At 45.8% G+C, this 26,105-nt stretch overlaps 1 protein-coding gene across 1 annotated transcript in view; it reads right to left on the bottom strand.

Moving 5' to 3' along the window:
- Positions 1–26,105, bottom strand: part of LOC113960783 (CBP80/20-dependent translation initiation factor-like) — a 196,488-nt gene that overhangs the window by 71,085 nt on the left and 99,298 nt on the right. Inside the window, 2 exon segments of the mRNA XM_027670535.1 lie at positions 18,150–18,477; positions 20,933–21,382. Of these exon segments, the coding sequence (XP_027526336.1) occupies positions 18,150–18,477; positions 20,933–21,382 (778 nt within the window).

Below are 26,105 nucleotides of genomic sequence, written 5' to 3'. Positions count from 1 at the left end.
TATTTCCACCTTTGCACATACCTGCTCGATCTCGCATCGCACAATTGATACCACTTCCTCAAATCACTTCTGGACCGTCAGATAAACCTGAATGAGGAGATCAAGGCTTTGGATCCACTGGTGTATCAGCTCTTCTAACAATAGACTTGGCCAGATGACCACGAAAGGCCATTCAGATGCAATGGGACTTACAAATTGTACATTTAGTTGCCTTATTGGATACAGGAGCTGATGTCAGCATCATCGCAGCTCACAAGTGGCCCACATCATGGCCCTTGGTGAATACAGGAGCAACAGTTGCAGGAGTGGGTGGTCTGACTCTGGCAAAAAGATCCCCTCCAATAACTATCACCATGGATGGAATGACTGTGAACTGTACTGTGTCTGTTCTCCCCCTACCCGAAGGAGTGCAAGCGCTAATAGGGAGAGACGTTCTTGCTCAGATGGGGATGGTTCTAACTAACGAACCAAGACCCCCTTTAGCATGACGGCCATTGCCTGGACTTTCCCGATCCCTCTCCAATGGAAAACAGAAACACCGGTCTGGGTAGAGCAATGGCCCTTAAAAAGGGAAAGTCTATTACAAGCACATGCATTGGTGTCAGAACAATTACAACAGGGACACTTGCGTTTATCAACGAGTCCTTGGAATACTCCTATCTTTGTAATCAAGAAAAAATCTGGAAAATACAGGCTTTTGCATGATCTACGTGCAGTAAATGCCCAGATGCATACTATGGGGGCATTACAACCAGGACTCCCGAACCCAGCTATGCTCCCACAGAATTGGTTCCTGTTAATAATTGATCTTAAGGACTGTTTCTTTACCATTGCATTGCATGAACAAGACCAACAGCGTTTTGCATTCACTGTCCCTGCTATAAACAAAGAGGGACCAGCGCAGCGTTTTGAGTGGACAGTGTTGCCCCAGGGAATGAAAAACTCCCCTACACTTTGTCAACTTTACGTGGATGCTGCATTACAGCCAACTAGAAAATCGTGGCCCTCTACAGTGATCTACCACTACATGGATGATTTACTGTTTGCTCAGTCTACTAATTTTACAGAAAATCAAAAACAGCAGTTAGTTAACCAGTTGCAGCAACAAGGCTTAGTCATAGCCACTGAGAAAATTCAAGAATCCAGTCCCTGGCATTATTTAGGCTGGCAAATCACAGACTCTGTCATTCGGCCTCAAAAGTTATCTATCAGTATAGAGATTGCCACCTTGCACGATGCTCAAAGACTTTTAGGAGATTTACAGTGGTTGCGTCCAGTAATAGGAATACCCAATGAATGGCTAGAATCCCTCAGACCGCTATTAAAAGGAACAGACCCTTCAACAGCAGTAACTGTCACCCCAGAACAGCGGAACGTGTTACATCAGATCACAGCCAGTATTGCTAATCATGTCGCACACTGACGGATAGAAGGCGTACCTATCAACCTTACCATTTTGGCAGGAGAGAAACATTTAATGGGAGCCCTTACACAACAAAGAATAAAAACGGGGGAGAATCAGGGGCGACTTGCAACGTCGACAAAAGAGCAACAGATTGTGTTGGAGTGGCTGACAACATCCTTACAACCACGCAGAACAATTCAGGAAAAAATTCAGACATTAGCAGACCTTATTAAAAAAGACCGGAACCGGATTGTGCAAGCAACAGGGTTGGAGCCACGTGAAATACAAGTGCCAATAAAACAGGAGGACTTAGACTGGTATTTAGTCCATTCTCCTGAACTACAAGGAGCACTACTCATGACTGATGCCACCATTAATATCCATCCTTTGCAGTCAACGACGCTGACCTGGATGGCTAATCAGGCATGGCTGCAGGTTCCAAAACGATCTGCAACACCACTCCAGGATGCAGTCACAGTGTTTACTGACGCTGGAAAAAGATCGCAACGTGCGGTGGCCACCTGGGAACAAGAAGGGCGGTGGCATCAACATTTCCTGGATGCTCAGTCAAAAGACTCCTTACAAACACTAGAACTTGCAGCTGTTGTATGGGCATTGTCTCATTGGTTAGATCATGCACTTAATGTGGTTACGGACTCAGTGTATGTTGCAGGGGTGGCTAATCGAATTGAAGATGCTAGCATTAGGGAAGTTAAGAACGCCAGACTCATGCAACTCTTACAGCAGCTCCACAAAGCAATTGCTTATCGGTCAGCTAAATACGCTGTGTTGCACATCAGAAACCATCAATGGGACATAGAGTTGGGAGAAGGAAATGCCAGAGCAGATCATTTAGTGTCAACAGTAACAGAAGCCCCTATATCTCCCTTCCTTAGAGCACATGAGGCTCATGCTATATATCACCAAAATGCGAAGGGTCTTAGTCATTCATATGGACTATCAGTCGAGGATGCCAGAGCAATAGTGAAAGCATGCCCTATTTGTAGTCAGCAAAACAAAGGGGTAGGTCTTGGAGTAGGAGTCAATCCCAAAGGACTAAAAGCTAACGAGCTGTGGCAAATGGATGTCACACATGTTCCTGTTTTTGGTCGTTTGAAATACGTGCATGTATCAACAGATACTTACAGTCATTTCGTATGGGCCACGCTGCAGCCTGGAGAAAAAGTTCAAGATGTAAAACGACATTTGACAGATTGCTTTGCCATCACGGGAGTCCCTAAAACACTGAAAATGGATAATGGGCCTGCCTATGTTAGCAGGACTCTAGGACAATTTTTGCAACAATGGGACATAAAACATGTTACAGGCATAGCTCATTCGCCTACTGGACAAGCTATAGTGGAGCGAATGAATGGAACAATTAAAATCTACCTTGAAAAATACAAGGACATCAGGGACGCTCGAGAGCGAGTTAGCAAAGCCCTTTTTGTGCTTAATCATTTATGTATTTTTGGAAATGATTCAGTGCCTCCTATCATTAAGCATTATCAGAAGGAACAGGTGTCGAAAGGACCATCCATGATGGTTCATTATCGAGACCCCAAAACTGGAATGTGGGAAGGTCCAGCAGAAGTCATCTTTATAGGCCGAGGTTATTTCTGTGTGTCTACTTCTACAGGTACCTTGTGGGTTCCCAGTCGCTGGGTCAAGCCAGCGGTTGTGAGCCCTGGAGGATGAGGAGAAGAGACATCTACGGTGCCTGCGGCTTCACCTGGCCTTGGACCACCACCTCCAACCTCTCCAGCACCTGATTCCCTCGCGCCTGCTGACATGGGAGACACTGGAACAGCACCTTGAGTTAACTGAGTGACTGTACACCTTTAGACTGCAAGGCCCAGCTGGCACAAACTGCCTAGCCTGTACACAAAAGAACTGTAGAGCCTGGGTGAAACAGTAGAACAGCATTAAATTGTATTGGAACGGTGGGAGGTGCTGTATAACAGCACGAGGATACTCGCCCAGTCTCGATCAACTGGTTTTGCATATTAGTGTGGCAAAGATGTTAGGATTCCCCATCATTGGATTGTGTTTCTGCAAAACAGCTACTGCTTTTGGATCCATTATCCCAGGAGTAGGCACGGCACAAGCGCTAACATCTGTTCGCAAACTTGCATGCTGGGCTGTGAAACAATCAAATATAACCACCCGAGTAATAGCAGAGCTTGCACAAGACGTTAATAGTTTACGTCATGCTGTATTACAAAATCGAGCTGCTATTGATTTTCTGTTGTTAGCACAAGGCCACGGCTGTAAGGACTTTGATGGTATGTGTTGTTTTAATCTTTCAGACCATAGTAACTCCATACACAAACAACTACAGTGGTTAACAGAACACACAAAGAAAGTAACAGTAGCAACTAGTCCTATAGACTCGTGGCTTCAATCTATTTTTGGTTCTATGTCTGAATGGGTTTTAAGTTTTGTTAAAGAAGGCCTATGATGGTTGTTGACAATTATTGTAATTTTAGTAATAGTTTGTATTGCTTCTTTTTGTATTGTTAAACGTGTGAATGCTATGACAGAGAAAGTATTGTTGGCCCAGAATAAAAACGGGGGAATTGTAGAGGATTGGCTAGCAGGACAAGGACATATGGATATGGCTAAAGCTATGGACGAGCTGCTAGAGTATAGAACACAGTTTGTCTTGGCCGATGAGAAAATCTGAGATAGCAAGGCCATGGCAAGGCCACAGTGTTTTTGTATGTGCTAGTTGGCTGGTAAACAGGACGTTGTGATTAGCAAAACAAAAGCAACTGAGAGCCACCTGTGTCAACAAAAGAGAGGAAGTAAAGGCGGAGCTGACATTGAGGCAAGGCACCAATAATGAGCTCAGCTTTTGCAATATGTATGAGCTAATTATAAAGAATATATTAAGCTGTTAGCAGTGATCAATAAACGAAGTTTGCTGATTCTCATATTGAGCGTCCCTCTCTTCCCTCGTCGCGACATCAAATGACCCATCCAGTGCCAAGACCCTGCATGGCAGCATTGCCCCAAGCTCCACCAGTTGCCCACTCCGTGATTCTTCTTTCCACGTCTCCCTTCCTGAAAGGTTTGCAGCACCCAAATTCAAGACTCAGGCAAGATTTGGAACCAAAACAGATAAATTCAAAGCACTTTTCCCGATGGGTCCCCTTAGAGCCTGAAATGCTGCAACACTAGTCAGGGAGATGCTCTTTAGAGGAGATGCCGACAGAGAGGGGGATGATGTGACAACATTCCCGTGCCACAGTGCTGGCATCTCTTTTGGAATCAAAACAAGTCCCCCAAGATAAGCTGCAAACATGTCCAGCCCCTGAGCATGAGCACCTTGTCAAACAGCTGAAAATATAAGAGAAGCCAGGTTAAAAAGACAGTTTATTGTACTGCAGGAAAAACCCTTGCTGCTTGTTTTAAGGTCCGATTAGGGTATAGGGATGCTGTCTATAGGTACTGGGATGCTGGTAGGGTAGTTCAATGGGTTAATGCATTAATTTTTCAGATCCTCTAGTGGGACTGAGCTGTTGCCATTGCAGTCCCAAGAGGAAGGGACAAACAAGCCCCTACAAAACAGAAGCATCTGCCAGGAGCAGATGGAGGGGTGAGTGGCCAAGCCCCAGGCACCAGCAGCATGGGGGGGTGGGGGGTGATCATGTTGATCCTGATTTATCCCACCCTGGTAGAGTAATTCCCCAGCTCCTTATGTCTGGGGATCAGATTAGTCTGAAAGGTACAAGAGAGACATAAATCCAGCACTGGAGCAAGCATTTTAATAAAGTTGGTTTCTTTAAATTAACAGCAAATTATCTAGAAATGGCTGTTGGAGGGGCCAGGACTGGACCTGGGTAATGTTATATAATCAACCATGTATCAATATATCATATTAATATTGATATACCAACATTGTGCCATCAACCATATATCAATATATATTAATATATCAATATGATAGCCATATTACTCTATAAAATATATTACCAAATATATTTATATTGATAATATATCATATATCAATACCATCAACTCCCTTATTTAACATGAAGGCAGTTGCAATGAGTCTTTTGGGCTTCACACCTGGGTCTGTCTCCAGCCAGAGCTATCAAGCCTGAATGCATCACAAAAATTCCCTGTTCAGGGCTTCATTGAAGTATTTAATGAATCTGTGTGAATGCATCTGATTATTTTGGTTGGAAAAATAAACTGTGCTTAGAGAAAGTCAAAATCCTTTACTATCAGAAGGGAAATGTTAAATTATTTAATTTTACATACCGCTTTGTTTTTGACATGTCCCATTTTGCCCCATCAAGACATTTATAAAAGATGTGCAGTTTGGGGCTGAACAAATCCCTTTTGCACATTTTTCTATGCTTCAGAACATCAACTTGGTCACCCACACACCCTGATCACTCTTCGCATTTCATTTCTCCCCAGCTTTCCACAACAGATATGCCCTGGTTCTGGCCAGGACAGGGTTAATTTTTGCAGTAGCCAGGAGGGGCATGGCCAGGACCCTGAAGTTACTCTATACCATCTCAGACCATATGCAAGGGGAGGAGGGAAATGGGTCCCTTCTGGTCGGGCTGGTGGCAGAGTGAGTGGTCAGGGTAGCGCTGGGTTGTGCGTGGTGAGCACTTGCGTGTGAATCGTTTGCCTATCTAGTACACTCTGTTATTAATATTGTTGTTGTTACTGTTAGTTTCTTATCTCATTGCTGTTTCCAGTAAATTGTTCTTATCTCAACCCATGATCTTTACCTTTTGTGTCTCCAATTCTCCTCTCCAACCCAACACAGGGGGAGGGGGAGTGAGAGAGCAGCATGTGATTTGGAGTGTTTCAGTGGGAACACTAAATTGGGGAATCCCATTCCTAAACCATAAAAGCCTTATTTTATCCACCCCTTATTCTATACCTCATGCCCAGGTCCTACACCTTCCAACTTGTAGTGGGTTTGTGTCCCCCCAGGAGGGACCATTATCCCTGGCTGCAGAATAAAGTACATTTTTCACCTTTGGTTCTGTTCTGACTGGTCCAAGTGCCAATGATGCTACATGGAGCAAGTGGATTGCTTTGATTACATACTGTGCCCAAATCGGAAACTTGAATCGCCCAGGAATCCTAGAAATCATAACAAATTGGCCTGAAGGTGGAAACTTCAGTCTGGCCGATGAGGAGGAAAAAGAACAGGAGAATCAGGCTGAAGAAGCTCCACCATACAATCAGTTACCCAAAGAAGAAACACATTATGCCCTCTTCACTGATGGTTCTTGTCATATTGTAGGAAAGAACCGGAAGTGGAAAGGAGTTGTCTGGAGTCCCACCTGACAAGTGGTAGAAGTTACTGAAGGGGAAGGTGAATCGAGTCAATTCACAGAACTCAAAGCTGTCCAATTGGTCCTGGACATTGCTGAACGAGAGAAATGGCCAAGACTTTATCTCTACGCAGACTCATGGATGATAGTCAATGCTCTGTGGGGCTGACTGGATTCGTGGAAGAAAATTGATTGGAAGCATGGAGGAAAGTCTATCTGGGCTGCTGATTTATGGCAAGACATTGCTGCTCGGGTTGAGAAGCTGACTGTGAGAGTCTGCCATGGAGATGCCCATGTATCCAAAAATCGAGCTAATGAAGATTATCACAACAACAAACAAGCAGACCAAGCTGCACAAGTCAAGGTGTTGCAAGTAGATCTAGATTGGCAGTGTAAGGGAGAGTTGTTCCTAGTTCGATGGGCCCATGATGCTTCAGGCCATGAGGGCAGAGATGTCACCTATAGATGGGCACAAGACCGAGGGGTGGATCTAACTATGGACACTATTTCCCAGGTTATCCATGATTGTATTATGGCATGGAATGGAATATCTTATTGGCAGAATACACATCAGATGATCTAACCTACTTCCTTTTCCTTCTCAAGGAGTCTCACCAACCCATCACAGATTGTGAGACATGCGCTGCCATTAAATAAGCAAAAAGAGTGAAGCCCCTATGGTATGGTGGATGTTGGGATAAGTATAGATACGGGGAGGCTTGGCAGATTGACTATATCACACTGCCACAGACTCGTCAAGGTAAGCACTATGTGCTCACCATGGTGGAAGGAACCACTGGATGGTTGGAGACTTATTCGGTGCCTCATGCAACTGCCCAAAATACCATTCTGGGTCTTGAAAAGCAAGTACTGTGGCGACACGGCACCCCAGAGAGCATTGAGTCAGACAATGGGACTCATTTCAAAAACAGTTTAGTTACTACTTGGGCAAGGGAACATGGCATTGAATGGGTATATCATATCCCATATCATGCACCAGCCGCTGGAAAAGTTGAGCAGTGTAATGGACTGTTGAAAACTACTCTGAAGGCATTGGGTGGGGGAACTTTCAAAAATTGGGATCAGCATCTAGCAAAGGCTACTTGACTAGTCAACACTAGAGGCTCTATCAATCGGACTGTCCTGCCCAAACAGACCCCCTTCACACTGTGGATTGAGACAAAGTCCCAGTAATCCACGTGAGACATGTTAGGTAAAGCAGTTCGGGTTAACCCTCCCTCAAGCAAAGGCAAACCCATTCGTGGGATTGTCTTTGCTCAAGGACCTGGATACACTTGGTGGATAATGAGAGAAGACGGAGAAACCCAGTGTGTACCTCAAGGAGATTTAACCTTGGGGAAAAACTAATTTGTATTCTGAGTTGTATGTTGCAGGAAAAGTCACCAGATTAGGAAGACTCGAACTAAGCTGATACTGGTGCTCAACGATGAGACAATGGTAGAAGACAAGACCTGTACAAGCGCGGGATACAGGCGAATAATGGGGATATGTGTGTGACGTAAAATGGTATGGAATAAGGGGTGGAGATTGTAGTGGGTTTGTGTAGTTAAATAACATTTGCTTTTCCTGGGAGGAACAGGAAGGTATTCCATACCATGTTACGTCAACCCAGCTATAAAAGGGGAGGGAGCAGTAGCTCTACCCTTCTTCTTCTGAGATGGCCCTGTAGACAGCTACACCTGTCTGAGACACTGCTTCTTGGGGAAGGTAGAATTTTACTGTTAGTTTCCTTTGCCTGTGTGTTTGTAGCGTTATTAGTTTCTTTCCTTTTCTCCGTGTAAATATAAACTGTCTTTCTTGGTAAGCCCCGGGTTTTACATTTGGTTTTTTTTCTTTCTTCTCCCCTTTGGGGGGGGAGGGAATCTGCACAGCCTAGGTGGACACCTGGTGTTCAGCCAAAGTAAACAGCTACACAACTATATATATATATATATACAAAAGCACGAGTATCATTTCCATAGTAAATGGCCATCCTTCTAAGATGTCTGTTGAGTTCATTTAGTCTATGACTATCGGTTCTATCCATCCTAGATGTCTTCCAGGACAGGACGGCTCGTGTGCTTTCAGGTGGTTGCAAGCTGCATCAGGAGCTCATGACTGGTGTACCTGGAGCAGTCCATACTCATGGTAGTTATGCCATACAGTGGCAGTGTCATTCAGCAACCAATATAATACAATTCAGCATTACAGACTGTTCTCACCCAAAAATCAAATCCCCTTGAGGTACACATCATGTTTCCCCGTCCCTCTGCACTACCCACCAAGTGCACCCAGGTCCTTGAGCAAAAACAATCCCATGGATGGGTCTGCCTTTGCTTGAGGCAGGACTAATCCAAACTGTCTTCCCTAACATATTCCTCATATGCACCATGGGTACTTTATCCCCTTCTACAGTACATGGAGGTTTTGATTGGGGCAGGGACAGCTAGATTGGTAGAGCCTCAAGTGTTAACTAACCAGGTGGACCGCTAAATGTAGATGCCAATGTTTGAAGGTCCCACCACCTATTGCTTTTAATGTGGTTTTTAACAGTCCATTGTACCATTCAATTTTCCCAGATGCTGGTGCATGATAGGGAATATGATATACCCACTCAATGTCCTGCTCTCTGACCCAGGTGTCTATGAGGCTATTTCTGAAATGAGTCCTGTTGTCCAACTGAATTCTTTCTGGGGTGTGCCCTGGTTATAAAAAAGGGGGGTGGAGTTTAGTGTTGTGTGGGTGTGACCAAGTTGTTTATTCTATACCACCTATGTCATCTCTGGGGGCATGGTTTTGGCAGGAAAAGTCAGGGCACCAGAAGCGGAAGTGCATCATCTTGCCTGGTTTTCTCCAGCAGAAGGACTGGTGCCATCAAACCCTGCGGACTCGGTCCCTCTGCCACCTGCTGGTTCCCCCTCTCATTTTCTCCGGTGTGTGACTACAGACCTTTAGTGCTGAAAGCAACAGCAGCACTGCTCCCAGGTGTGGTGCTGAAGCAGACAGCTCCAAGGAGTGGCTGAGTCAGTGGGGCCAGGGCTGCACGGAGTAGGCACCTCAGCATAAATATTTTCCCCCCCACAGCACGGTAAAGAGTTAGAAGCGGCAGAGTAAGTAACTGCAGGGAACTGAGCTCAACAGAGAGGCTGCATGACCCCTACTCAGATGATCTAGCTTCTGGGGCTTTGTTTGCCCTTGGTTTTCTTTGCTTTCAGGCTGGGGGGAGGGGGGGGAACATTAGCTGCAGATGCTCCTGGACATCTTGGCTTTGCTTCCCAGTGATCACATGAGTGGCATGCAGGAAAGGACGTCATCTTGCCTTTGTTCCTGGTGGACACGTGGGCAGCACTCGGGAACGTTCACCACATTGCCTTTGTCTGGTGAGACTACACGGGCGTGATCTATGGGAAGCGTATGCCATCTTGTTTTTGTTGCCAGTGATGAATAACTTTTTGTGTGTAAAGCACCTTCTCTTTTTGTATATTTTGTTATTAATATTGCTGTTGTTATTGCATGTGTCTTATTCCATTGCTTTGTGCTTTTAGTAAATTGTTATTTCAACCTATAGTCTCTTCTTTTGTTCCTCCCTTACCAGATGGGGCAGAAGAAGGGGAGTGGTTTATTTGGAGTTTAATTCCCTCCTGGTGTTAAAACCAGCACAGGTGCCATGTCACCACAGGACTTGCTTTTCAAGGTCCAAGATGGTGTTCCGCACAGTGGTGTGAGACACAGGGTACGTCTCCAACCATCCCGTGGTTGCTTCTACCATCGTAAGCACGTAGCGTTTGCCTTGGCGGGTTTGCAGGAGTGTGATGTAATCAGTCTGCCAGGCCTCTCCATATTTATATTTTGATGATCGTCCACCACACCACAGAGGCTTTACCCATTTGGCCTGCTTGATTGCAGTGCATGTTTTATATTCATGGATAACCTGGGAGATAGTGTCCATGGTTAAGTCCACCCCTTGATCATGAGCCGATCTGTATGTTGCATCTCCTCTTCCCTGATGGCCTTCAGCATCATGGGCCCACTGAGCCAGAAATAATTCACCCTTATGTTGCCAGTCCAGATCCACCTGAGATACTTGAACCTTGACAGCTTCATCTACCTGTCCGTTGTTGCAATGTTCTTCAGTACTCTGACTCTTGGGTACATGTGCATCTACAGGAGGTACTTTTACAGCCAACTTCTCTACCCGGGCAGTGATGTCTTGCCACAATTCAGCAGTCCAGATGAGTTTACCTCTGCACTGCCAATTGGCCTTTTTCCATCGGTCTAGCCATATCCATAGAGCATTTGCTACCATCCCCTAGTCAGTGTAGAGGTAAAGCACTGGCCATTTCTCTTGTTTAGTGATATCTAAAGCCAACTGGATGGCTTTCAACTCTGCAACCTGATTTGATTCACCTTGTCCCTCAATAGCTTCTGTGACTAGCCACGTAGGACTCCATATGGCAGCTTTCCATTTTCGATGTAGCCCTGTAGGGGAGTGTCTGAAGTACGAGGGGACGTACCAGGGCAGAGATGCCCAGACAAGCATGCGCCGAGATTTACAACCCTATTGGATAAGGAGATCACATGGTTCAGGGATATAAAAGGGGGCTCGAGATTCAAATAAACCTCTTTGATTACCATCTCTCAGAGAGCGTACATGATTTCTTTATTATATAAAGGTCAGCGACCGCATGGTCGCTACATAGCCCTACGATACAGCAGGAACCGTCAGTGAAGAAAGCATATTGCTTTTCATTTTCTGGTAGCTGATTATGTGGTGGGGCCTCCTCAGCACATGTCAACTTTTCCTCCTCTGATGATGATGATAGTCCGAAATTTTTGCCTTCGGGCCACTCGTGATGACTTCCAAGATCCCTGGGCGATTGAGGTTCCCTATTCAAGCTCACTGTGTGATCAGCATGACCCACTTACTCCATGTGGCATCAGCGGCATGGTGTGTGGAAGGGACTTTCCCTTTGAATACCCAGCCCAGGACTGGCAGTTGGGGTGCCAGGAGGAGCTGTGCTTTAGTGCCAGTCACTTCTGAAGCAGTTCGAACCCCTTCATAAGCTGCCAAGATCTCTTTTTCAGTTGGGGTGTAACAGGCCTCAGATCCTTTGTATCCCTGACTCCAGAACCCCAGGAGTCGTCCTCGAGTCTTCTTGGGTACTTGATATGGTTTGAAGCTGGCTCCCTGCCAAGTCTCCAAACCTTACCACCAGAAGTCCCCCCCCCCAACAAAAAAAAAAAAAAACCTCAGGGAGAAGAGGGAGAAAAAACTAAGAAAAACCCGAAAACGAGAGAGAGGACAACCAAACTGATATATATAAATATATTTACACTTATATACAATTTCACAAGGGAAAGGGGAAGGGGAAAAGGAACAAAACTAAAATAAAATATATATGTATATATATCCCAATCAGTAGCCCGAGATCTAGTAACTAAAGAACAAAAGAGTTAGCAAAGAAGATATCTCACTACTCTCCTGGGACAACCGAGAGTCGCTCCGGAATGATCGCCGGCAACCTCTGTCTCCCAAGGTCGGCAAGGCCTAGCCAGGCCTCGCTCCCCAACACGGCAGACTCAACAGCAGGGAACCTGCACCTCCAAGCCGCCGGAAGGAAAGAGAGCGAAGGCCTCTCCTCCTCTCTTCTTATAGTCTGGCTTACGTAAAAATCGTAGGGAATACTGGGTAAATCTGGACCCTTCCTTGGTTACAAACTGGTCACCAAGGAAGGCCTAGCCCAAACCACCACAGTACTTTTTGCCAGAGACTCCAGGAAGGACCATTTTTCCCGACTGTGGTGTAAAGTAATTTTTGTACATCCTATCCTTTCCTGACTGTCCCAAGGGCTACTGAATGAACAATCTCCTGTTTAATTTGTTCAAAAGCTTGTTGTTGTTCAGGACCCCACTTAAAATTGTTCTTCTTCCAGGTCACTTGATAGAGAGGGTTTACCATCTGACTGTAATCTGGAATACGCATCCTCCAAAAACCCACAGTGTCTAGGAAAGCCTGTGTTTCCTTCTTGCTGCTAAGTGGGGACATAGCTGCTATTTCGTTGACCACATCCATTGGAATCTTGCCATTTTACTCCTAAAAAATTAATTTCCTGGACAAGTCCCTTGACCTTACTTTGCTTTATGGCAAAACTGATCTTCAGGACAACCTGGATTATCTTCTCCCCTTTCTCAAAACCTTCCTCTGCTGTGTTGCCCCACACAGTGATGTCATCAACATATTGCAAGTGTTCTGGAGCCTCACCCTTTTCCACTACAGTCTGGATCAGTCCATGGCAAGTAGTGGGGCTTTGTTTCCACCCCTGGGGCAGTCGGTTCCAGGTGCACTGGAAGCCCCTCCAGGTGAAAACAAACTGTGACCTGCGCTCTGCTGACAAAGGAATGGAGAAAAACACATTAGCAATGCTGATGGTGGCACCACTTTGCTGCCTTGGAGTCCAGTTTGTAATGAAGTTCCAGTATGTCCGGCACAGCAGCACTCAGTGATGGTGTGACTTGGTTCAGGCCACGATAGCCTACTGTCAATCTCCACTCTCCGCTGGACATACACACTGGCCATATGGGACTATTAAAGAGTGAGCAAGTCTTGTTGACCACTCCCTGGCTCTCCAGTTCATCCATCTCTTATGAATGGGGATCACAGAGTCTCAGTTAGTGTGGTACTGCCAATGGTGCACAGCAGACCCACAGCAAAAGGGTCCTCTGAGAGACCAGGCAAGGTATTCAGCTGTCTAATTTCCTCTGTCTCCACAGCAGCTATTCCAAAAGCCCAATGATGCCCTTTTGGGTCCTTGAAATACTGTCTTCTGAGGTAATCTATGCCAAGGATTCATGGGGCCTCTGGGCCAGACACAATGGGGTGGTTTTGCCATTTGTTCCCAGTCAGGCTCACTTCAGCTTCCGGTACAGTCAGCTGTTGGGATCCCCCTGTCACCCAGAAATAGAGATGGATTCTGCCCCCACATATCTTGATGACATCATTGTGTCTCTGTGTCAACTAAAGCCTTATACTCTTGTGGGTCTCCGCCTCCAGAGGTTGAGAGTTTCTGTCCTCTTCCCAATTCCCTTGTCAATGCCCACATCCTGCGACAGGGATTGAAGCTGCTTGGCTTAACTACCCTCAAATTTCCAATCGTGGGCCACGATATCCCAGCATCAGAGCAGCCACAGCACTGTGTACTCATCTGTATTGCGGTTGAAATCTTTCCTCTTCATCCCTCACTAAGTGAAGTAATTTTGTCTTGGATTTCTTCTCTATAGGAGTGACTACTACCAACACATTGCAATAACTTTGCACCTTTCTGGAACTGCCACAGCATTTTCCTTTCAAATATTCTACCACTTTAATGGGATCCTGTAGTTGTTCAGGGGTGAACTTCCAAGCCATCTGAGCAGAAAAGTCCTCTAAAAACTGGCTCATGTCCTCCCGCATTCCATGCCACTCATGACTGCCCACCCTCAGGGCAGATCTCTGAATGACCTCCCTAGAAATCGTTTTTTAGACTCTAAACATGGTGTAGATCATACTGAGGAGACCTGGCAGACTTAGCAACTAGAACATGCTTTCCTTAACATCCAAAGGGAATTCAAAATTCTCAAAAGCTGTTGTAACAGGCCTGAAGGAGGAAAAGGGGGTGAAAACCTGGGGAAAATCACCCTCCTCTGTTCTCCCTACAGACTGGGTATGATTATTAATGAATTCCCAGAGGTAGTACCAGAGGCAAGGGCAGGAAAGCAACAGTGAAGACACATCCAATGACCCTCATTGCCCTTGATGTTATCATGTCGTAAGTTGCTATCACACAGGACAGCAACAAAGCAATCCTGATTCATCTCCCTGCTCTGAAAAAGAGCATTGTGATGGGCACATATTGCATATATGGGAATATATACAGGGTTAGGTACCACGACCATGTGAACAGACCAAGCAACATTGTGACCAGTGGTTCTGTACCTAATACAACAAATGCTTAGGTCAAATTTGTTTCCAACCCACTCTGGGCAGATCTGGTGTTATCTCAACCCTTCAAGCCCCATATTGGATGCCAAATAAGGCTGTCGTGGTTTAGGAATGGTACTCCCCAATTTAGTGTTCCCACTGAAACACTTCAAACCAGCACTGCTCACTCACTCCCCCCTCCTCCTCTCCCTCCCCCTGCATCAGGATGGAGAGGAGAATTGAAGGCACAAAAGGTAAAGATCACAGGTTGAGATAAGAACAATTTACTGGAAACAGCAATGAAATAAGACAACAAACAGTAACAACACCAATATTAATAACAGAGCGTACAAGATATATCAGCGGAGAGGCTCAGACAGACTGCTCACAGACCAATTTGATCAGCAAAATGTCCGCTTTATTAGAGGAAAGACACACTTTATATACTGTTAATACACCCAGACGTGTGATTCTTCTTCACACAGCATTGGATACATAAGGAAAACATACTTTGTTGTCCGGTGTTAATTGGACCATAGCAGGTGTCCATAAGAGATGAGAAAACTTGTTCACCTGCCAAAAACTCCTCCTTGACCTTGGCAAAAAGCCTTCTTCGTTCTAACTTCAGAGCCCACAGCCATATTAGTTACGCAGCTTTTTTACTGTTCACACCCAATTATGCCAAGGCAAGGCCCTCAAAATGCAGGGCAAATTGCTCACTCAATTTTGCCCTGTCTACAAAGATAAGCGAACAGTTCACACAAGCGCTCACCACGTCCAACCCAGCACTAACCCGACTGCTCACTTCGCCACCAGTCTGACCAGAAGGGATCTATCCCCCTTCGCTCCCTGCGTGTGTCATGAGGTGGTATAGAATAACCTTAGGGTCCTAGCCATGCCCCTCCTGCCTACTGCAAAAATTAATCCTGTCTTGGTTGGAACCAGGACAGGACATCATGCTCTTATCACACCGTGACTGGCTACATGTTCCCGAGAAGCACTTTGAGACTGTCTGGAGATACGAGATGTATTATTTATCCTACACTCATGCTATGAAGACCTGAATATGAAGCCATTTATTATTGCACATGATGCTGCAGTATAAATCAGTCCACTGGGTCTGGTGGTTGGGGGTGGAAATGCTGGGGCAAGAGAAGAAAGTAAGTTGGAAAAGTCCTCCCTAACCCATTGTCCTCAATTTTTGGATAACACCCTGCTGCTTCCTGGCCATCGCTTCTGGACTTTATTTTGGACTTCTTAGCATTGCTCAGCCAAATGGGAGAAGACACAAGAGTGACCTGGCATGGGAAGAGTGGGATGCATGGAGGGTTTAGAGCTCCCTCCAGCCCCTTGCTATTAAATCTGAGACTGATGCTGACCTCTATTTGTCTCATCCTGCTTTACAATTGCTTTGGAAATAAATCAATTGGGAAAAAAATCACCTCCTGGTACAGGCGATGGGCAGATGTGTGTGCTGCCCAAGGCCTTTGCAGGGGAGAGTGGAGAAGGAGCAGGCACAGGGAGAGATGTTGAGTTTGATACGCACCCAGAGTGATGAGAGAAGCAAAACGGGACCAATGACTTTGCAAAATTATCTTAGGTTATGCTAAATATTGATTTTCATTATTTTATTTTGCTTCTTATTTCCCTGTTTGCTGTGTTGCCCAAAAGCCAACTCAAGGTACAGGCAACAGGGCACAGCATCCAAGGGATATCACGGAGAAATTAAATGAGAACTTTATATGCCCCACAGATGGCATGTGTGTGTGAGGGAATGGCCAAATTGGAGACACATATTAAATTAAGGATAGAAATTCATGGTTTCAACTCTACATATCCTGTCTCCAGAGAGGCAGAAAGAGGTCCATGTGACACCCTCCTCAGAAAGCTCCCCTTTGATGATGGTGTCAGAGACTGAAATGGTTAATGATTTATGCATTCTAGGATTGCCAGGAGACTTTTGCAGGCTTTTGCAGGACTTTTGCATTATACCTCTGATGGGCAGCTGGGTCCATCTCTCCCTCCAGTGCTGCTGAAGGTGTCAAGCCCTGAAAAGGTGAGAAGAGCCGAGTTTACCATGCCCTCCACATGGACTCTGCACTGGGCTGTCCGAGACGTTGGGGGTTTGTGGCATGCCCATCCCCTCCTCTGCCAATCTTGAAAGGTGGGAAAAATGTTGGGGGTTCGTGGCATGCCAATCATGAAAGGCGGGAAAAATGTTGGGGGTTCGTGGCATGGCCCATGACACTATTCCGTGGAAAACTCCCTGCCCCAGGGGAGGTGCAAAAAGTGTTCTGGAAGTATATATGAACTGGTAACTTCTTTGGGGGTTTGGGTTTTTCTTCTCCCCCACCGCCAGCGAATCGAGACCATCACTTTTAGGATTACCAAGTTCCATCGCTGGATCCAGTGGGCGGTGACTATATACATTTTTCCACTCTCATCTTTTCTTTTTCCTTACTCCCCTTTACCCTTATCCCGTCTCTCTCCCTTTTGCATTTTCCCCCAAAGGTTATCTTTATGCCATATTGCTACAGATGATATAGATGATAACACCCAAAATGCTAACATACCTGTTTACCTTTGAAACAAAATTGTTCTAAAATAAACCCTACATATATATGTTTTCAAACACCGATTATTCAGTGTCGTTTCACTCTAATCCACCCCAAGGGAATTGTTAATAAGAACCTGGGTTACCCCCCCCTTTTCTGGGGTGGGTCGTAACAGATGGCACTACAGTAAAACATGCTCCCCCCAGTAGATCATGGGCAGTTGAGGACAGTACTGTTTCCCCATCATCCACCATTATCATAGAATCACCTAGGCTGGAAAAGACCTCCAAGATCATCAAGTCCAACCATTAAGCTCATGGACCAGTTATCAGAGCCACTGCTTTTTTCTACCCCACAGCTTTATTGTCACTGATAGTTTTGGAGCAAACAATCAACCAGTGCTGCATATGCCAATAAACAAGTCACCCAGAATAATTAGCAAATGCACAAATTATTTCAGTCTGCGTTGCAATCAGAAACCATGACCAAGCCCTTCAGCCAGGCAATGCAACCAGCAGCCTACTCAGGGAACATGACAACTTGGTGTCTCTGGTACTGAGATGGACCCTCCAGTGTAAGACCCTCCAAGTTCACTTCTCTTCATGCCATGGGGATGCTGCCACAAGCAACACACTCATTTCATGGATAGGCCCCGGTGTGAGATACCATAATTACATGTACAGCTCAGGAAATGGGAATGAAGAGCAACTTGACAATGCCCTAAGTGCCACGTTATCTATGGTAACCATTGAAGATGTGCACAGATAAAATTGTGGGTACACTTCTGTTCTCCTCTCATCAACTGGGTTCAAAAGAAATTTGATAGCAGCTCAGCTCCTGTCCAAATGCATGGTAAGACTGCATGGTAAGACAAATGCAGGGTGAAGCTGCAGGTATCTAATCAACTAATTTTATCTCATTACCTGCAACATGTTGAGGAGCAGACTCCGGAATTTGGTTCCTTCCACCATGAAGTGGGCCATTTTGTCACAGAGCTTGGCTGCCATGGAAGCAAAGCTGCAGTCCATCACTGCTTTCTGGTATATGGTCTTGACTATCTCCCCCAGCATCTCCTCAGAGTTGGTGGAGTTCTAGGCCTCCTCCATGAATGTGGTGAGCTTGGAGTCAACGTCACCGCTGTCGTTCCTCATGCTGTTGAGAATTTCAATTAATTTGTCCATTTTATTATTTTCAGGATTGGTGGTTTCCACGATGACTTTGTCCTGATCCATGAAAAGGGAAAGACAAGGCATGTTACACAAGGAAAGAACAGACATATCAGCCCTTGTCCTTCCACAAACAGCAAAGGGAGAAGGGGATTGGAGAAACATATAAACAGACATAGAAAAACCAAAGCATCTTTTAGCAACACAATGGTATAATCTCAGCATTGAAAACCAAAGTGAATGAATCCTGTCTCAGAAATTCTCTCTTTCTCCATTTCCCACAGCACTCAATCCCAAAGTCTTCCCCCTCAGGGAGAAGATTTCCTCAAGGGTCCTGAGCTAGGATGCCAAAGTCCAACCACCCCTGACTGCCTTTGACATCTTGGACCAGTTTCTGGGGGTGTCTGTGACATGGTGATAATGGACCTTTTTTTGCCTCAATTTTGAAAGTGCACTGATGTTTGCAAAATGCTCAGATAACAATCCTACAAAAATGTCTACTTTTTAATATATATTTAATGATTTAAATTGAGATTAAAGAGTCACATGATCCCAGCATTTGAAAAACTCTTAACTCTCCCATCTCTTGGCTGTTACACTTTTCCCTTCACATCATTACCATAGAATTTATTGTTTCTTTTCAACATTTAATTATGCATTTGCCCTTTTCCCCCAGTGTAAGGCATGCATCCTGCTCCCTTCTCGTCCTCTAGTTCAATCTTAAAACATGCTATATAATACAAAATTGTAACAATTTTTCAGACAACCCCAATGCCAAATAGCAGTTGGAGTTGTCCAAAACTCCCATCAGGAGGTCAGTTGTGTCGACAAACATCTACCCAAGAGTGGGTGCTTATGTGATGTGTTTCTTATAACACTCTAAATTCACAGGAAGAGCATTAAAATGAATACTCTGAAAGTCTCTACTATACTCCCATTGCTTTAAAGAACATAAAAACAACTAACAAAATCTCTTCTTCCCCACACACATAAATAGCAAATGCACATGCATTCAAAGGTATACATTTCTGTATTAGGGAGGAGGTTCGAGGATATACGAGGACGTGGAAAAACTCGACACTGGTGCTATGTATCAAAGTAACTATTCATTACAAAAAGTGGCAAATAGTGAAAAAAACAGGCACTCAAGTGAAAGGGATTAGGAAGGGGGAAAAGTGAGCAAAAAAGAACCTAAAGAGGAAGGCACAACACCCTACTCACCCAGGTGTCACTTATAAGATAGTTTTACCCATTGTAATTGCTTATAAGACCCTCGGCAGCAGCTGCGTCTTCCAAAGGATTGGCAGGCTCCCACTTCAACGGCATCCCCGATAGAAGCAACTTGGTCCTTCGTGTAGAACCGGCCCAAGCATGGAAAACGTGTCTGCTTTTATACAATTCGTTAAACACACCTGCCCGGGGAGGTGTGGCCAGTACCACCCCATCAGGGGTACTCAATCCCGCCCTCTTGGTTATGTAAGTGCACCTCTTCTGCGCATGCGTGAGAATTTTGGAAATCCCCTCACGCATGCACAGTGTGTCTTGGGGGTCCTTCTAAATTGAGTCTGGGGGCGAGCCTTCCTCACCCTCCTCATCACTTCGTCCTCCAACTGCCCTTGACGAGCAATTGACCAATCACAACAGACCAATTAAAACAGTTTACACAGAAGTTCTCCCTCCAAGGCCAAGTTCACTGCTTTATCAGAGCACTTGGCAGGAGAAAAATGTAAACTTCTGCAGGTGGCTAGGGCCAAACACAGACCAAAAAATAATAACATCCCAACTTCGTCCCGATACAATTTCCAACATGTACTCCCATGTAATTGTATATGTTCAGGCTATTTTTCCTACTTATATTGGAAATCTCATCGGAGATACCCCCATGGATGCATTTTCTAGTCAAGAGAGAGAATCTGAGTTTCACGGGGGGTAAATGGAGATATCATCTCCAAACTCCTCAGAAATCTGAGGCTGAATATTGTTTCAAAAAAGTATTTCTCTTCTGCCACTTGCATACAATAGTTTTGATATTGTTAGGTTATTGGAAGGAAGTGGGAAAGATAAGATCATTTCAATTCATTGCTGAGATAAATGGATATTAACTTTCAAGTATCTGACTCCAAGTATTCAACACTCAAAAGTCAAAGCTTCGGATTTAGCTCTGTAATTGTGGAGAGACTAATTGCCTTTTTTAGACCTCTTTGCAAAGTCAATGAGCTCTGCAGACTGGGAGGGAGTTAGTTGGAAGGAGCGCCCACATTGTAACCCACGTATGAACCAGCTTTCCTCAAGGGTATGCAGGGGGAGAGTTCCCAGTCCTTGAAGAACTCAAGCTGGTAGCAACCAAGAAGTCAAGCTAAGAGCCTTAATTATGTCAATAAAAGGCCTCCTGAAGAAGCATGAAGACACGTCAAGAGAAGTGTTGACACTGGGAGATTAAGATAAGTTGGGTGCATTGATGGAAAGGTCCCTTGAGCCCACCCCACACTTTGCATGGAGAATGGCCAACAGCCAGACTCTTGGAAAAAAGGAAACTCAACGTTTTCCTAAGAAATAATACCTTTTCTTTCAGTCTGTCTTTGGAAGACTGAAGTAAATTGATCTTAGGTCTTTCCCCAATGCACTCATGAATACTGACTTTCTGCTTGATCTCTGACTCTTGAATGTACTGCTGAGACTGCTTCTTCACAGTCTCTGGGCCTTGGTGCATCTCCGAGGGAATGTGCACCGAACAGATGGAGATGTCCTCGATTTTGAAATTCTCAGTCTCTTTGGCGTTTCTCTGTGCTTCTTTGTCACTGGGTGAGTGCTTCTGGTTGTGGTGCCATCTCCGGTTCTGACTGTAGCCGTGGTGGTCTGTCCTGCCTGAGGAGTGAGGGGCCTGGCCTCCTTGGTAGAGTTTCTGGTGGTCCCTATTGTGTTTGGTGCCACCTTGCTGATGATCTGCATGCTGCTGAGACTTGTTCCCACCAGGAAGTCTCTGTTGTCGCCTGGAAAGAAAGTCATTAGTTCACCCTTTTCTTCATGGTCCTGTTTGGTCAACACATCTGTCCCACCAAACAGCCTGGCCCTTGGCAGGTGGGCTCTGTGGGTCTCCCTACCACAAAAGGGGATCCAATTTCTTGACATCTAATACAACCTCACACCTCTAAATATCTTTCAGCAACAGGGATGTTTTAGCTGAAAGTTTTCATGAACAGTTAGATAACATTACTTAGGTTCCCAGGAAAATCTCTCCCAGGTTTCTGTGTTTTCTGTGTTGCTTTCCACACTGAACCAGGAAAGATCTGGTTAATTGCAGCTGAGCAACGGGAAGTCAGGCAGGCAAGAAATATCAGGAGACATTTTTTCTGAAGACCTAAGGACCTCTTGATACACCTGGCCTACAGCATCATTTGGAGGAACTGCCTACAAATGTCTTGCTCAAAAGACTACAGTGGCTCAGAAGGGGCAAGCAAGCCCCCATGTGCTGACCGTAACCAGTAGCTGAGATGATAAGTCCCAAAAAAACCCAGCAGTTGAATGGAAAAAAACACTTTGACAGCCTCAGACATTTTGGTTTTCCACACAGGTTGCATCATGGCTGTCCCAAGCAGAGAAGGCAGAACCAGAATGCCATCATCAAGGATGCAACTAAGAAGGAGATTGGCCTGGCATCATCTGCTTTTACCCAGAACAGTGCCGGGTCAGTCCTAAGCAGGGCAGCAGCTCCCTGCCTGCCTGCTGCCTCTTGAATCTGAGAGCACATGGGATGCTTTAATGCTCAGGTCCTTACAAGGCTGCTGGAAGCAGCGTTGGAGGCTCACATGGGACTTCTCCCTAGCATCGTCCCCCGAAACAGGGAAACAACCGTGAGCACTGCAGTGACCACAGTGGTCTGCATCTGTACTGGTTTTGTAGCCATTATAAACTCCCTGCTCAGCCTCATACCTTACCCCTAACCCTCACCTCCGTTTGGATAAATAGCAGAATTTATTTTAAACCCATTTCATAGCTATTTATTTTATTTTCATCATCTGCACTGCTTGCTAAAGATGGTCAGATGAAGGAAGCAACCATTCACAAATACATTTCAATGGTCAGTGGCTAAACAGTCTCCAACCCTGCCTACCAAAGCCATCTGCCCATAGAATCTATATTCCTTGGAATCCCCAGGAGTTAAAACCTATATTTGAGGTCAAGTGGCTCTTAAACATAAAGAGTGAGGGATCGTGTTTGGCAAACACAGGTTGAAGAGGCTTGGTGGTAGTGGCAGTGGAAGGAATTTGTGTTTAGTCTCAAACCACCAGAGCCGGTTTTCTGAGATATTCAATGTGGGTTTTTTGTTTGATTGGTTTTTGGGGGTGTTTTTGCAAGCCGAATGGCAGGGAATTAAAAAAAAAAAAAGGAAAAAAGAAGATGGGCAAAGCCTTCCTGTTTGCTGGAGCTTACAAGAAGTTTATGAGCACAGATTCTCCATATCACATTTTTCCTAGCATTTCTTTCTTTCCTCTCATTAATGCAATCACATAAACTGCTTTGTAAAGAGTAGAACTTATTAAATGGGGAATGTCAAAATAAAAGTTTGTTAAAACCTTTATCTGGTACTGTGCTGGTTTAAAAGTTAACCAGCAGGAGAAATGAACTCAACTCAAAAGAGAGATTATAAGTCAGAATAACAATTTATTAAAATAATACAATAAGTACAATTATACAGACAGACAAGTGGTTTTAACCCGCAAAACCCAAATGTATAACCCAGCACCCTGGAGTATGAACAAAAGTGGTGTTCCTTGCCCCCCCCCGAGTCCAAAGTAAAGGGAGAGGGGAAAAAAAACCTGCTGGTGGGAGAGTTGTTGCAGTCTGGTCAGAGTGGTGATTGCAGTCCAGTCGAGGGTGGTGGTCTCAGTCTGGTTGAGAGCGGTGGTCTGCAGTCTTCCTCTGGGTCCCACGAGTGGTGCAAAGGTTCCGAAACTCCCAGTTTATATATTCTCCAGTTCAGACGGGAGTGCTCAGTCCCTCCCTCAGAGCGGGGAATTCCATAAAAGGGCATGCGGATGCTCAGTCCCTCCCTCAGAGGGAGGAATTCCATAAAAGGGTATCAGAGCGGGGAATTCCATAAAAGGGTATGAGGACAGGAACATCTTCCCACCTTGCAGGCCTCTACTGACAGCAGTTTTTGGGAAATGGCATGGAGGCTATAGAATACACAGTTTTGGGTTACACCCATCCAGGGATGAATTGGTCCCAGCCGTTCTAACCAGGACATTATCCACCCCTTATTCTATGCCATCCATGTCATACCCAAATTAACCCCCCTAAAAACTATGTCTCCCCAAAACTATACACACACATATATATATATACAATGGAACATTACAGACCATTCTCACTCAAAATTAGGTCCCCTTGTGGTACACAACGTGTCTCCCCATCTTTTTGCATTACCCAACAGGTGAAACCAGGTCCTTGAGCAAAAACAATCCCTCGGATGGGTTTGCCTTTGCTTGAGGTGGGACTAATCCAAACAGTCTTCCCTAACATACCTCTCATATGCACCACGGGGACTTTATCTCCATCTACAGTATGCAAAGGTTCTGATTGGGCAGGGCCAGCTCGACTGATGGAGCCTCGCGTGTTGACCAACCAGGTGGCCTTTGCTAAATGCAGCTCCCAGTGTTTGAGAGCCTCCCCACACAGTGCCTTCAGGGTGGTTTTCAGCAGCCCGTTGCACCACTCAACTTTTCCGGTGGCTGGTGCATGGTAGGGGATATGATACACCCACTCAATGCCGTGCTCTCTGGCCCAGGTGTCTACGAGGCCATTCTTGAAATGGGTCCCATTATCAGACTCAATTCTCTCCGGGGTGCTGTGTTGTCACAGGATTTGTTTTTCAAGGCCCAGGATGGTATTCCGGGCAGTGGCATGAGGCACGGGGTATGTCTCCAGCCATCCAGTACTTCCTTCTACTATGGTCAGTACGTGGCACTTGCCTTGGCGGGTTTTGGGGAGCGTGATGTAGTCAACTTGCCAGGCTTCCCCATACCTGTACTTTGACCACCGTCCACCATACCATAGAGGCTTCACCCGCTTGGCCTGCTTGATGGCAGCACATGTCTCACAGTCATGGATGACCTGTGAGACAATGTCCTTGGTTAAGTCCACCCCTCGGTCACGAGCCCATCTGTATGTTGCATCTCTCCCCTGGTGACCGGAGGTGTCATGGGCCCATCGAGCCAGAAATAATTCTCCTTTGTGCTGCCAATCCAGATCTACCTGAGAGACTTTAATCCTGGCAGCTCGGTCGGCCTGCTCGTTGTTACGATGCTCCTCATTAGCCCGTTTCTTGCGTACATGAGCATCTAGGTGACCGACCTTCACACTCAGCTTCTCTACCCGGCCAGCGATGTCCTGCCACATCTCCGCCGCCCAGATGAGTTTCCCTTGGTGCTGTCAGTTGACTTTTCTCCATCGCTCTAGCCATCCCCACAGAGCATTGGCCACCATCCATGAGTCAGTGTAGAGATAGAGTCTTGGCCACTTCTCTCGTTCAGCTATATCCAAAGCCAACTGAATGGCTCTAAGCTCTGCAAACTGACTTGACCCACCTTGTCCTTCGGTCGCTTCTGCAACTCGCCGTGTGGGACTCCACACAGCTGCCTTCCATTTTCGGTTTGTCCCTACAATGCGGCAGGAGCCATCCGTGAAGAGCGCATATCGCCTTTCATCTGCTGGTAGCTTGTCATATGGTGGGGCCTCCTCAGCCCATGTCACCTGCTCCTCTTCTTCAGAGGATAGTCCGAAACTCTCACCTTCGGGCCAATTGGTGATAATTTCCAGAATCCCGGGGCGATTAGGATTCCCTATCTGGGTTCGTTGTGTGATCAGAGCAATCCACTTACTCCGTGTGGCATCGGTTGCGTGATGTGTAGCAGGAACTCTCCCCTTGAACATCCAGCCCAGCACTGGTAGTCGGGGTGCCAGGAGGAGCTGCGCTTCGGTGCCGATCACTTCTGAGGCAGCTCAAAGTCCTTCATAAGCAGCCAGGATCTCTTTCTCAGTTGGTGTATAGCTGGCTTCAGATCCTTTGTATCCCCGACTCCAGAATCCCAGCGGTTGTCCTCGGGTCTCCCCAGGCACTTTCTGCCAGAGGCTCCAGGAAGGGCCATTCTTCCCGGCTGCAGTGTAGAGCACGTTCTTCATGTCCTGTCCTGTCCTTACTGGCCCAAGGGCTACCGCATGGGCAATCTCCTGTTTAATCTGTTCAAACGCCTGTTGTTGTTCAGGGCCCCACTGGAAATCATTTTTCTTCCGTGTCACAAGGTAGAGAGGGCTTACAATTTGACTGTACTCGGGGATATGCATCCTCCAAAAGCCCACAGCGCCTAGGAAAGCCTGTGTTTCCTTCTTGCTGGTTGGTGGGGACATGGCTGTTATTTTGTTAATCACCTCCGTTGGAATTAGGCGGCGTCCATCTTGCCACTTCACTCCTAGGAACTGAATTTCCTGAGCAGGTCCCTTGACTTTACTTCGTTTAATGGCAAAACCAGCTCTTAGGAGGATCTGGATTATCTTCTCTCCTTTCTCGAAGACTTCCCCCGCTGTGTTCCCCCATACAATGATGTCATCAATGTACTGTAGATGTTCTGGAGCCTCGCCCTTTTCCAGTGCAGTCTGGATCAGTCCCTGGCAAATGCTGGGACTGTGTTTCCACCCCTGAGGCAGTCGATTCCA

Source organism: Neopelma chrysocephalum, unplaced genomic scaffold (assembly GCF_003984885.1).
Source record: "Neopelma chrysocephalum unplaced genomic scaffold, ASM398488v2 Primary Assembly neopelma1_96887, whole genome shotgun sequence".
NCBI lineage: Eukaryota > Metazoa > Chordata > Aves > Passeriformes > Pipridae > Neopelma > Neopelma chrysocephalum.
The sequence above is the reverse complement of the archived record's forward strand: the minus strand, read 5'-3'. Positions and strand labels throughout refer to the sequence as shown.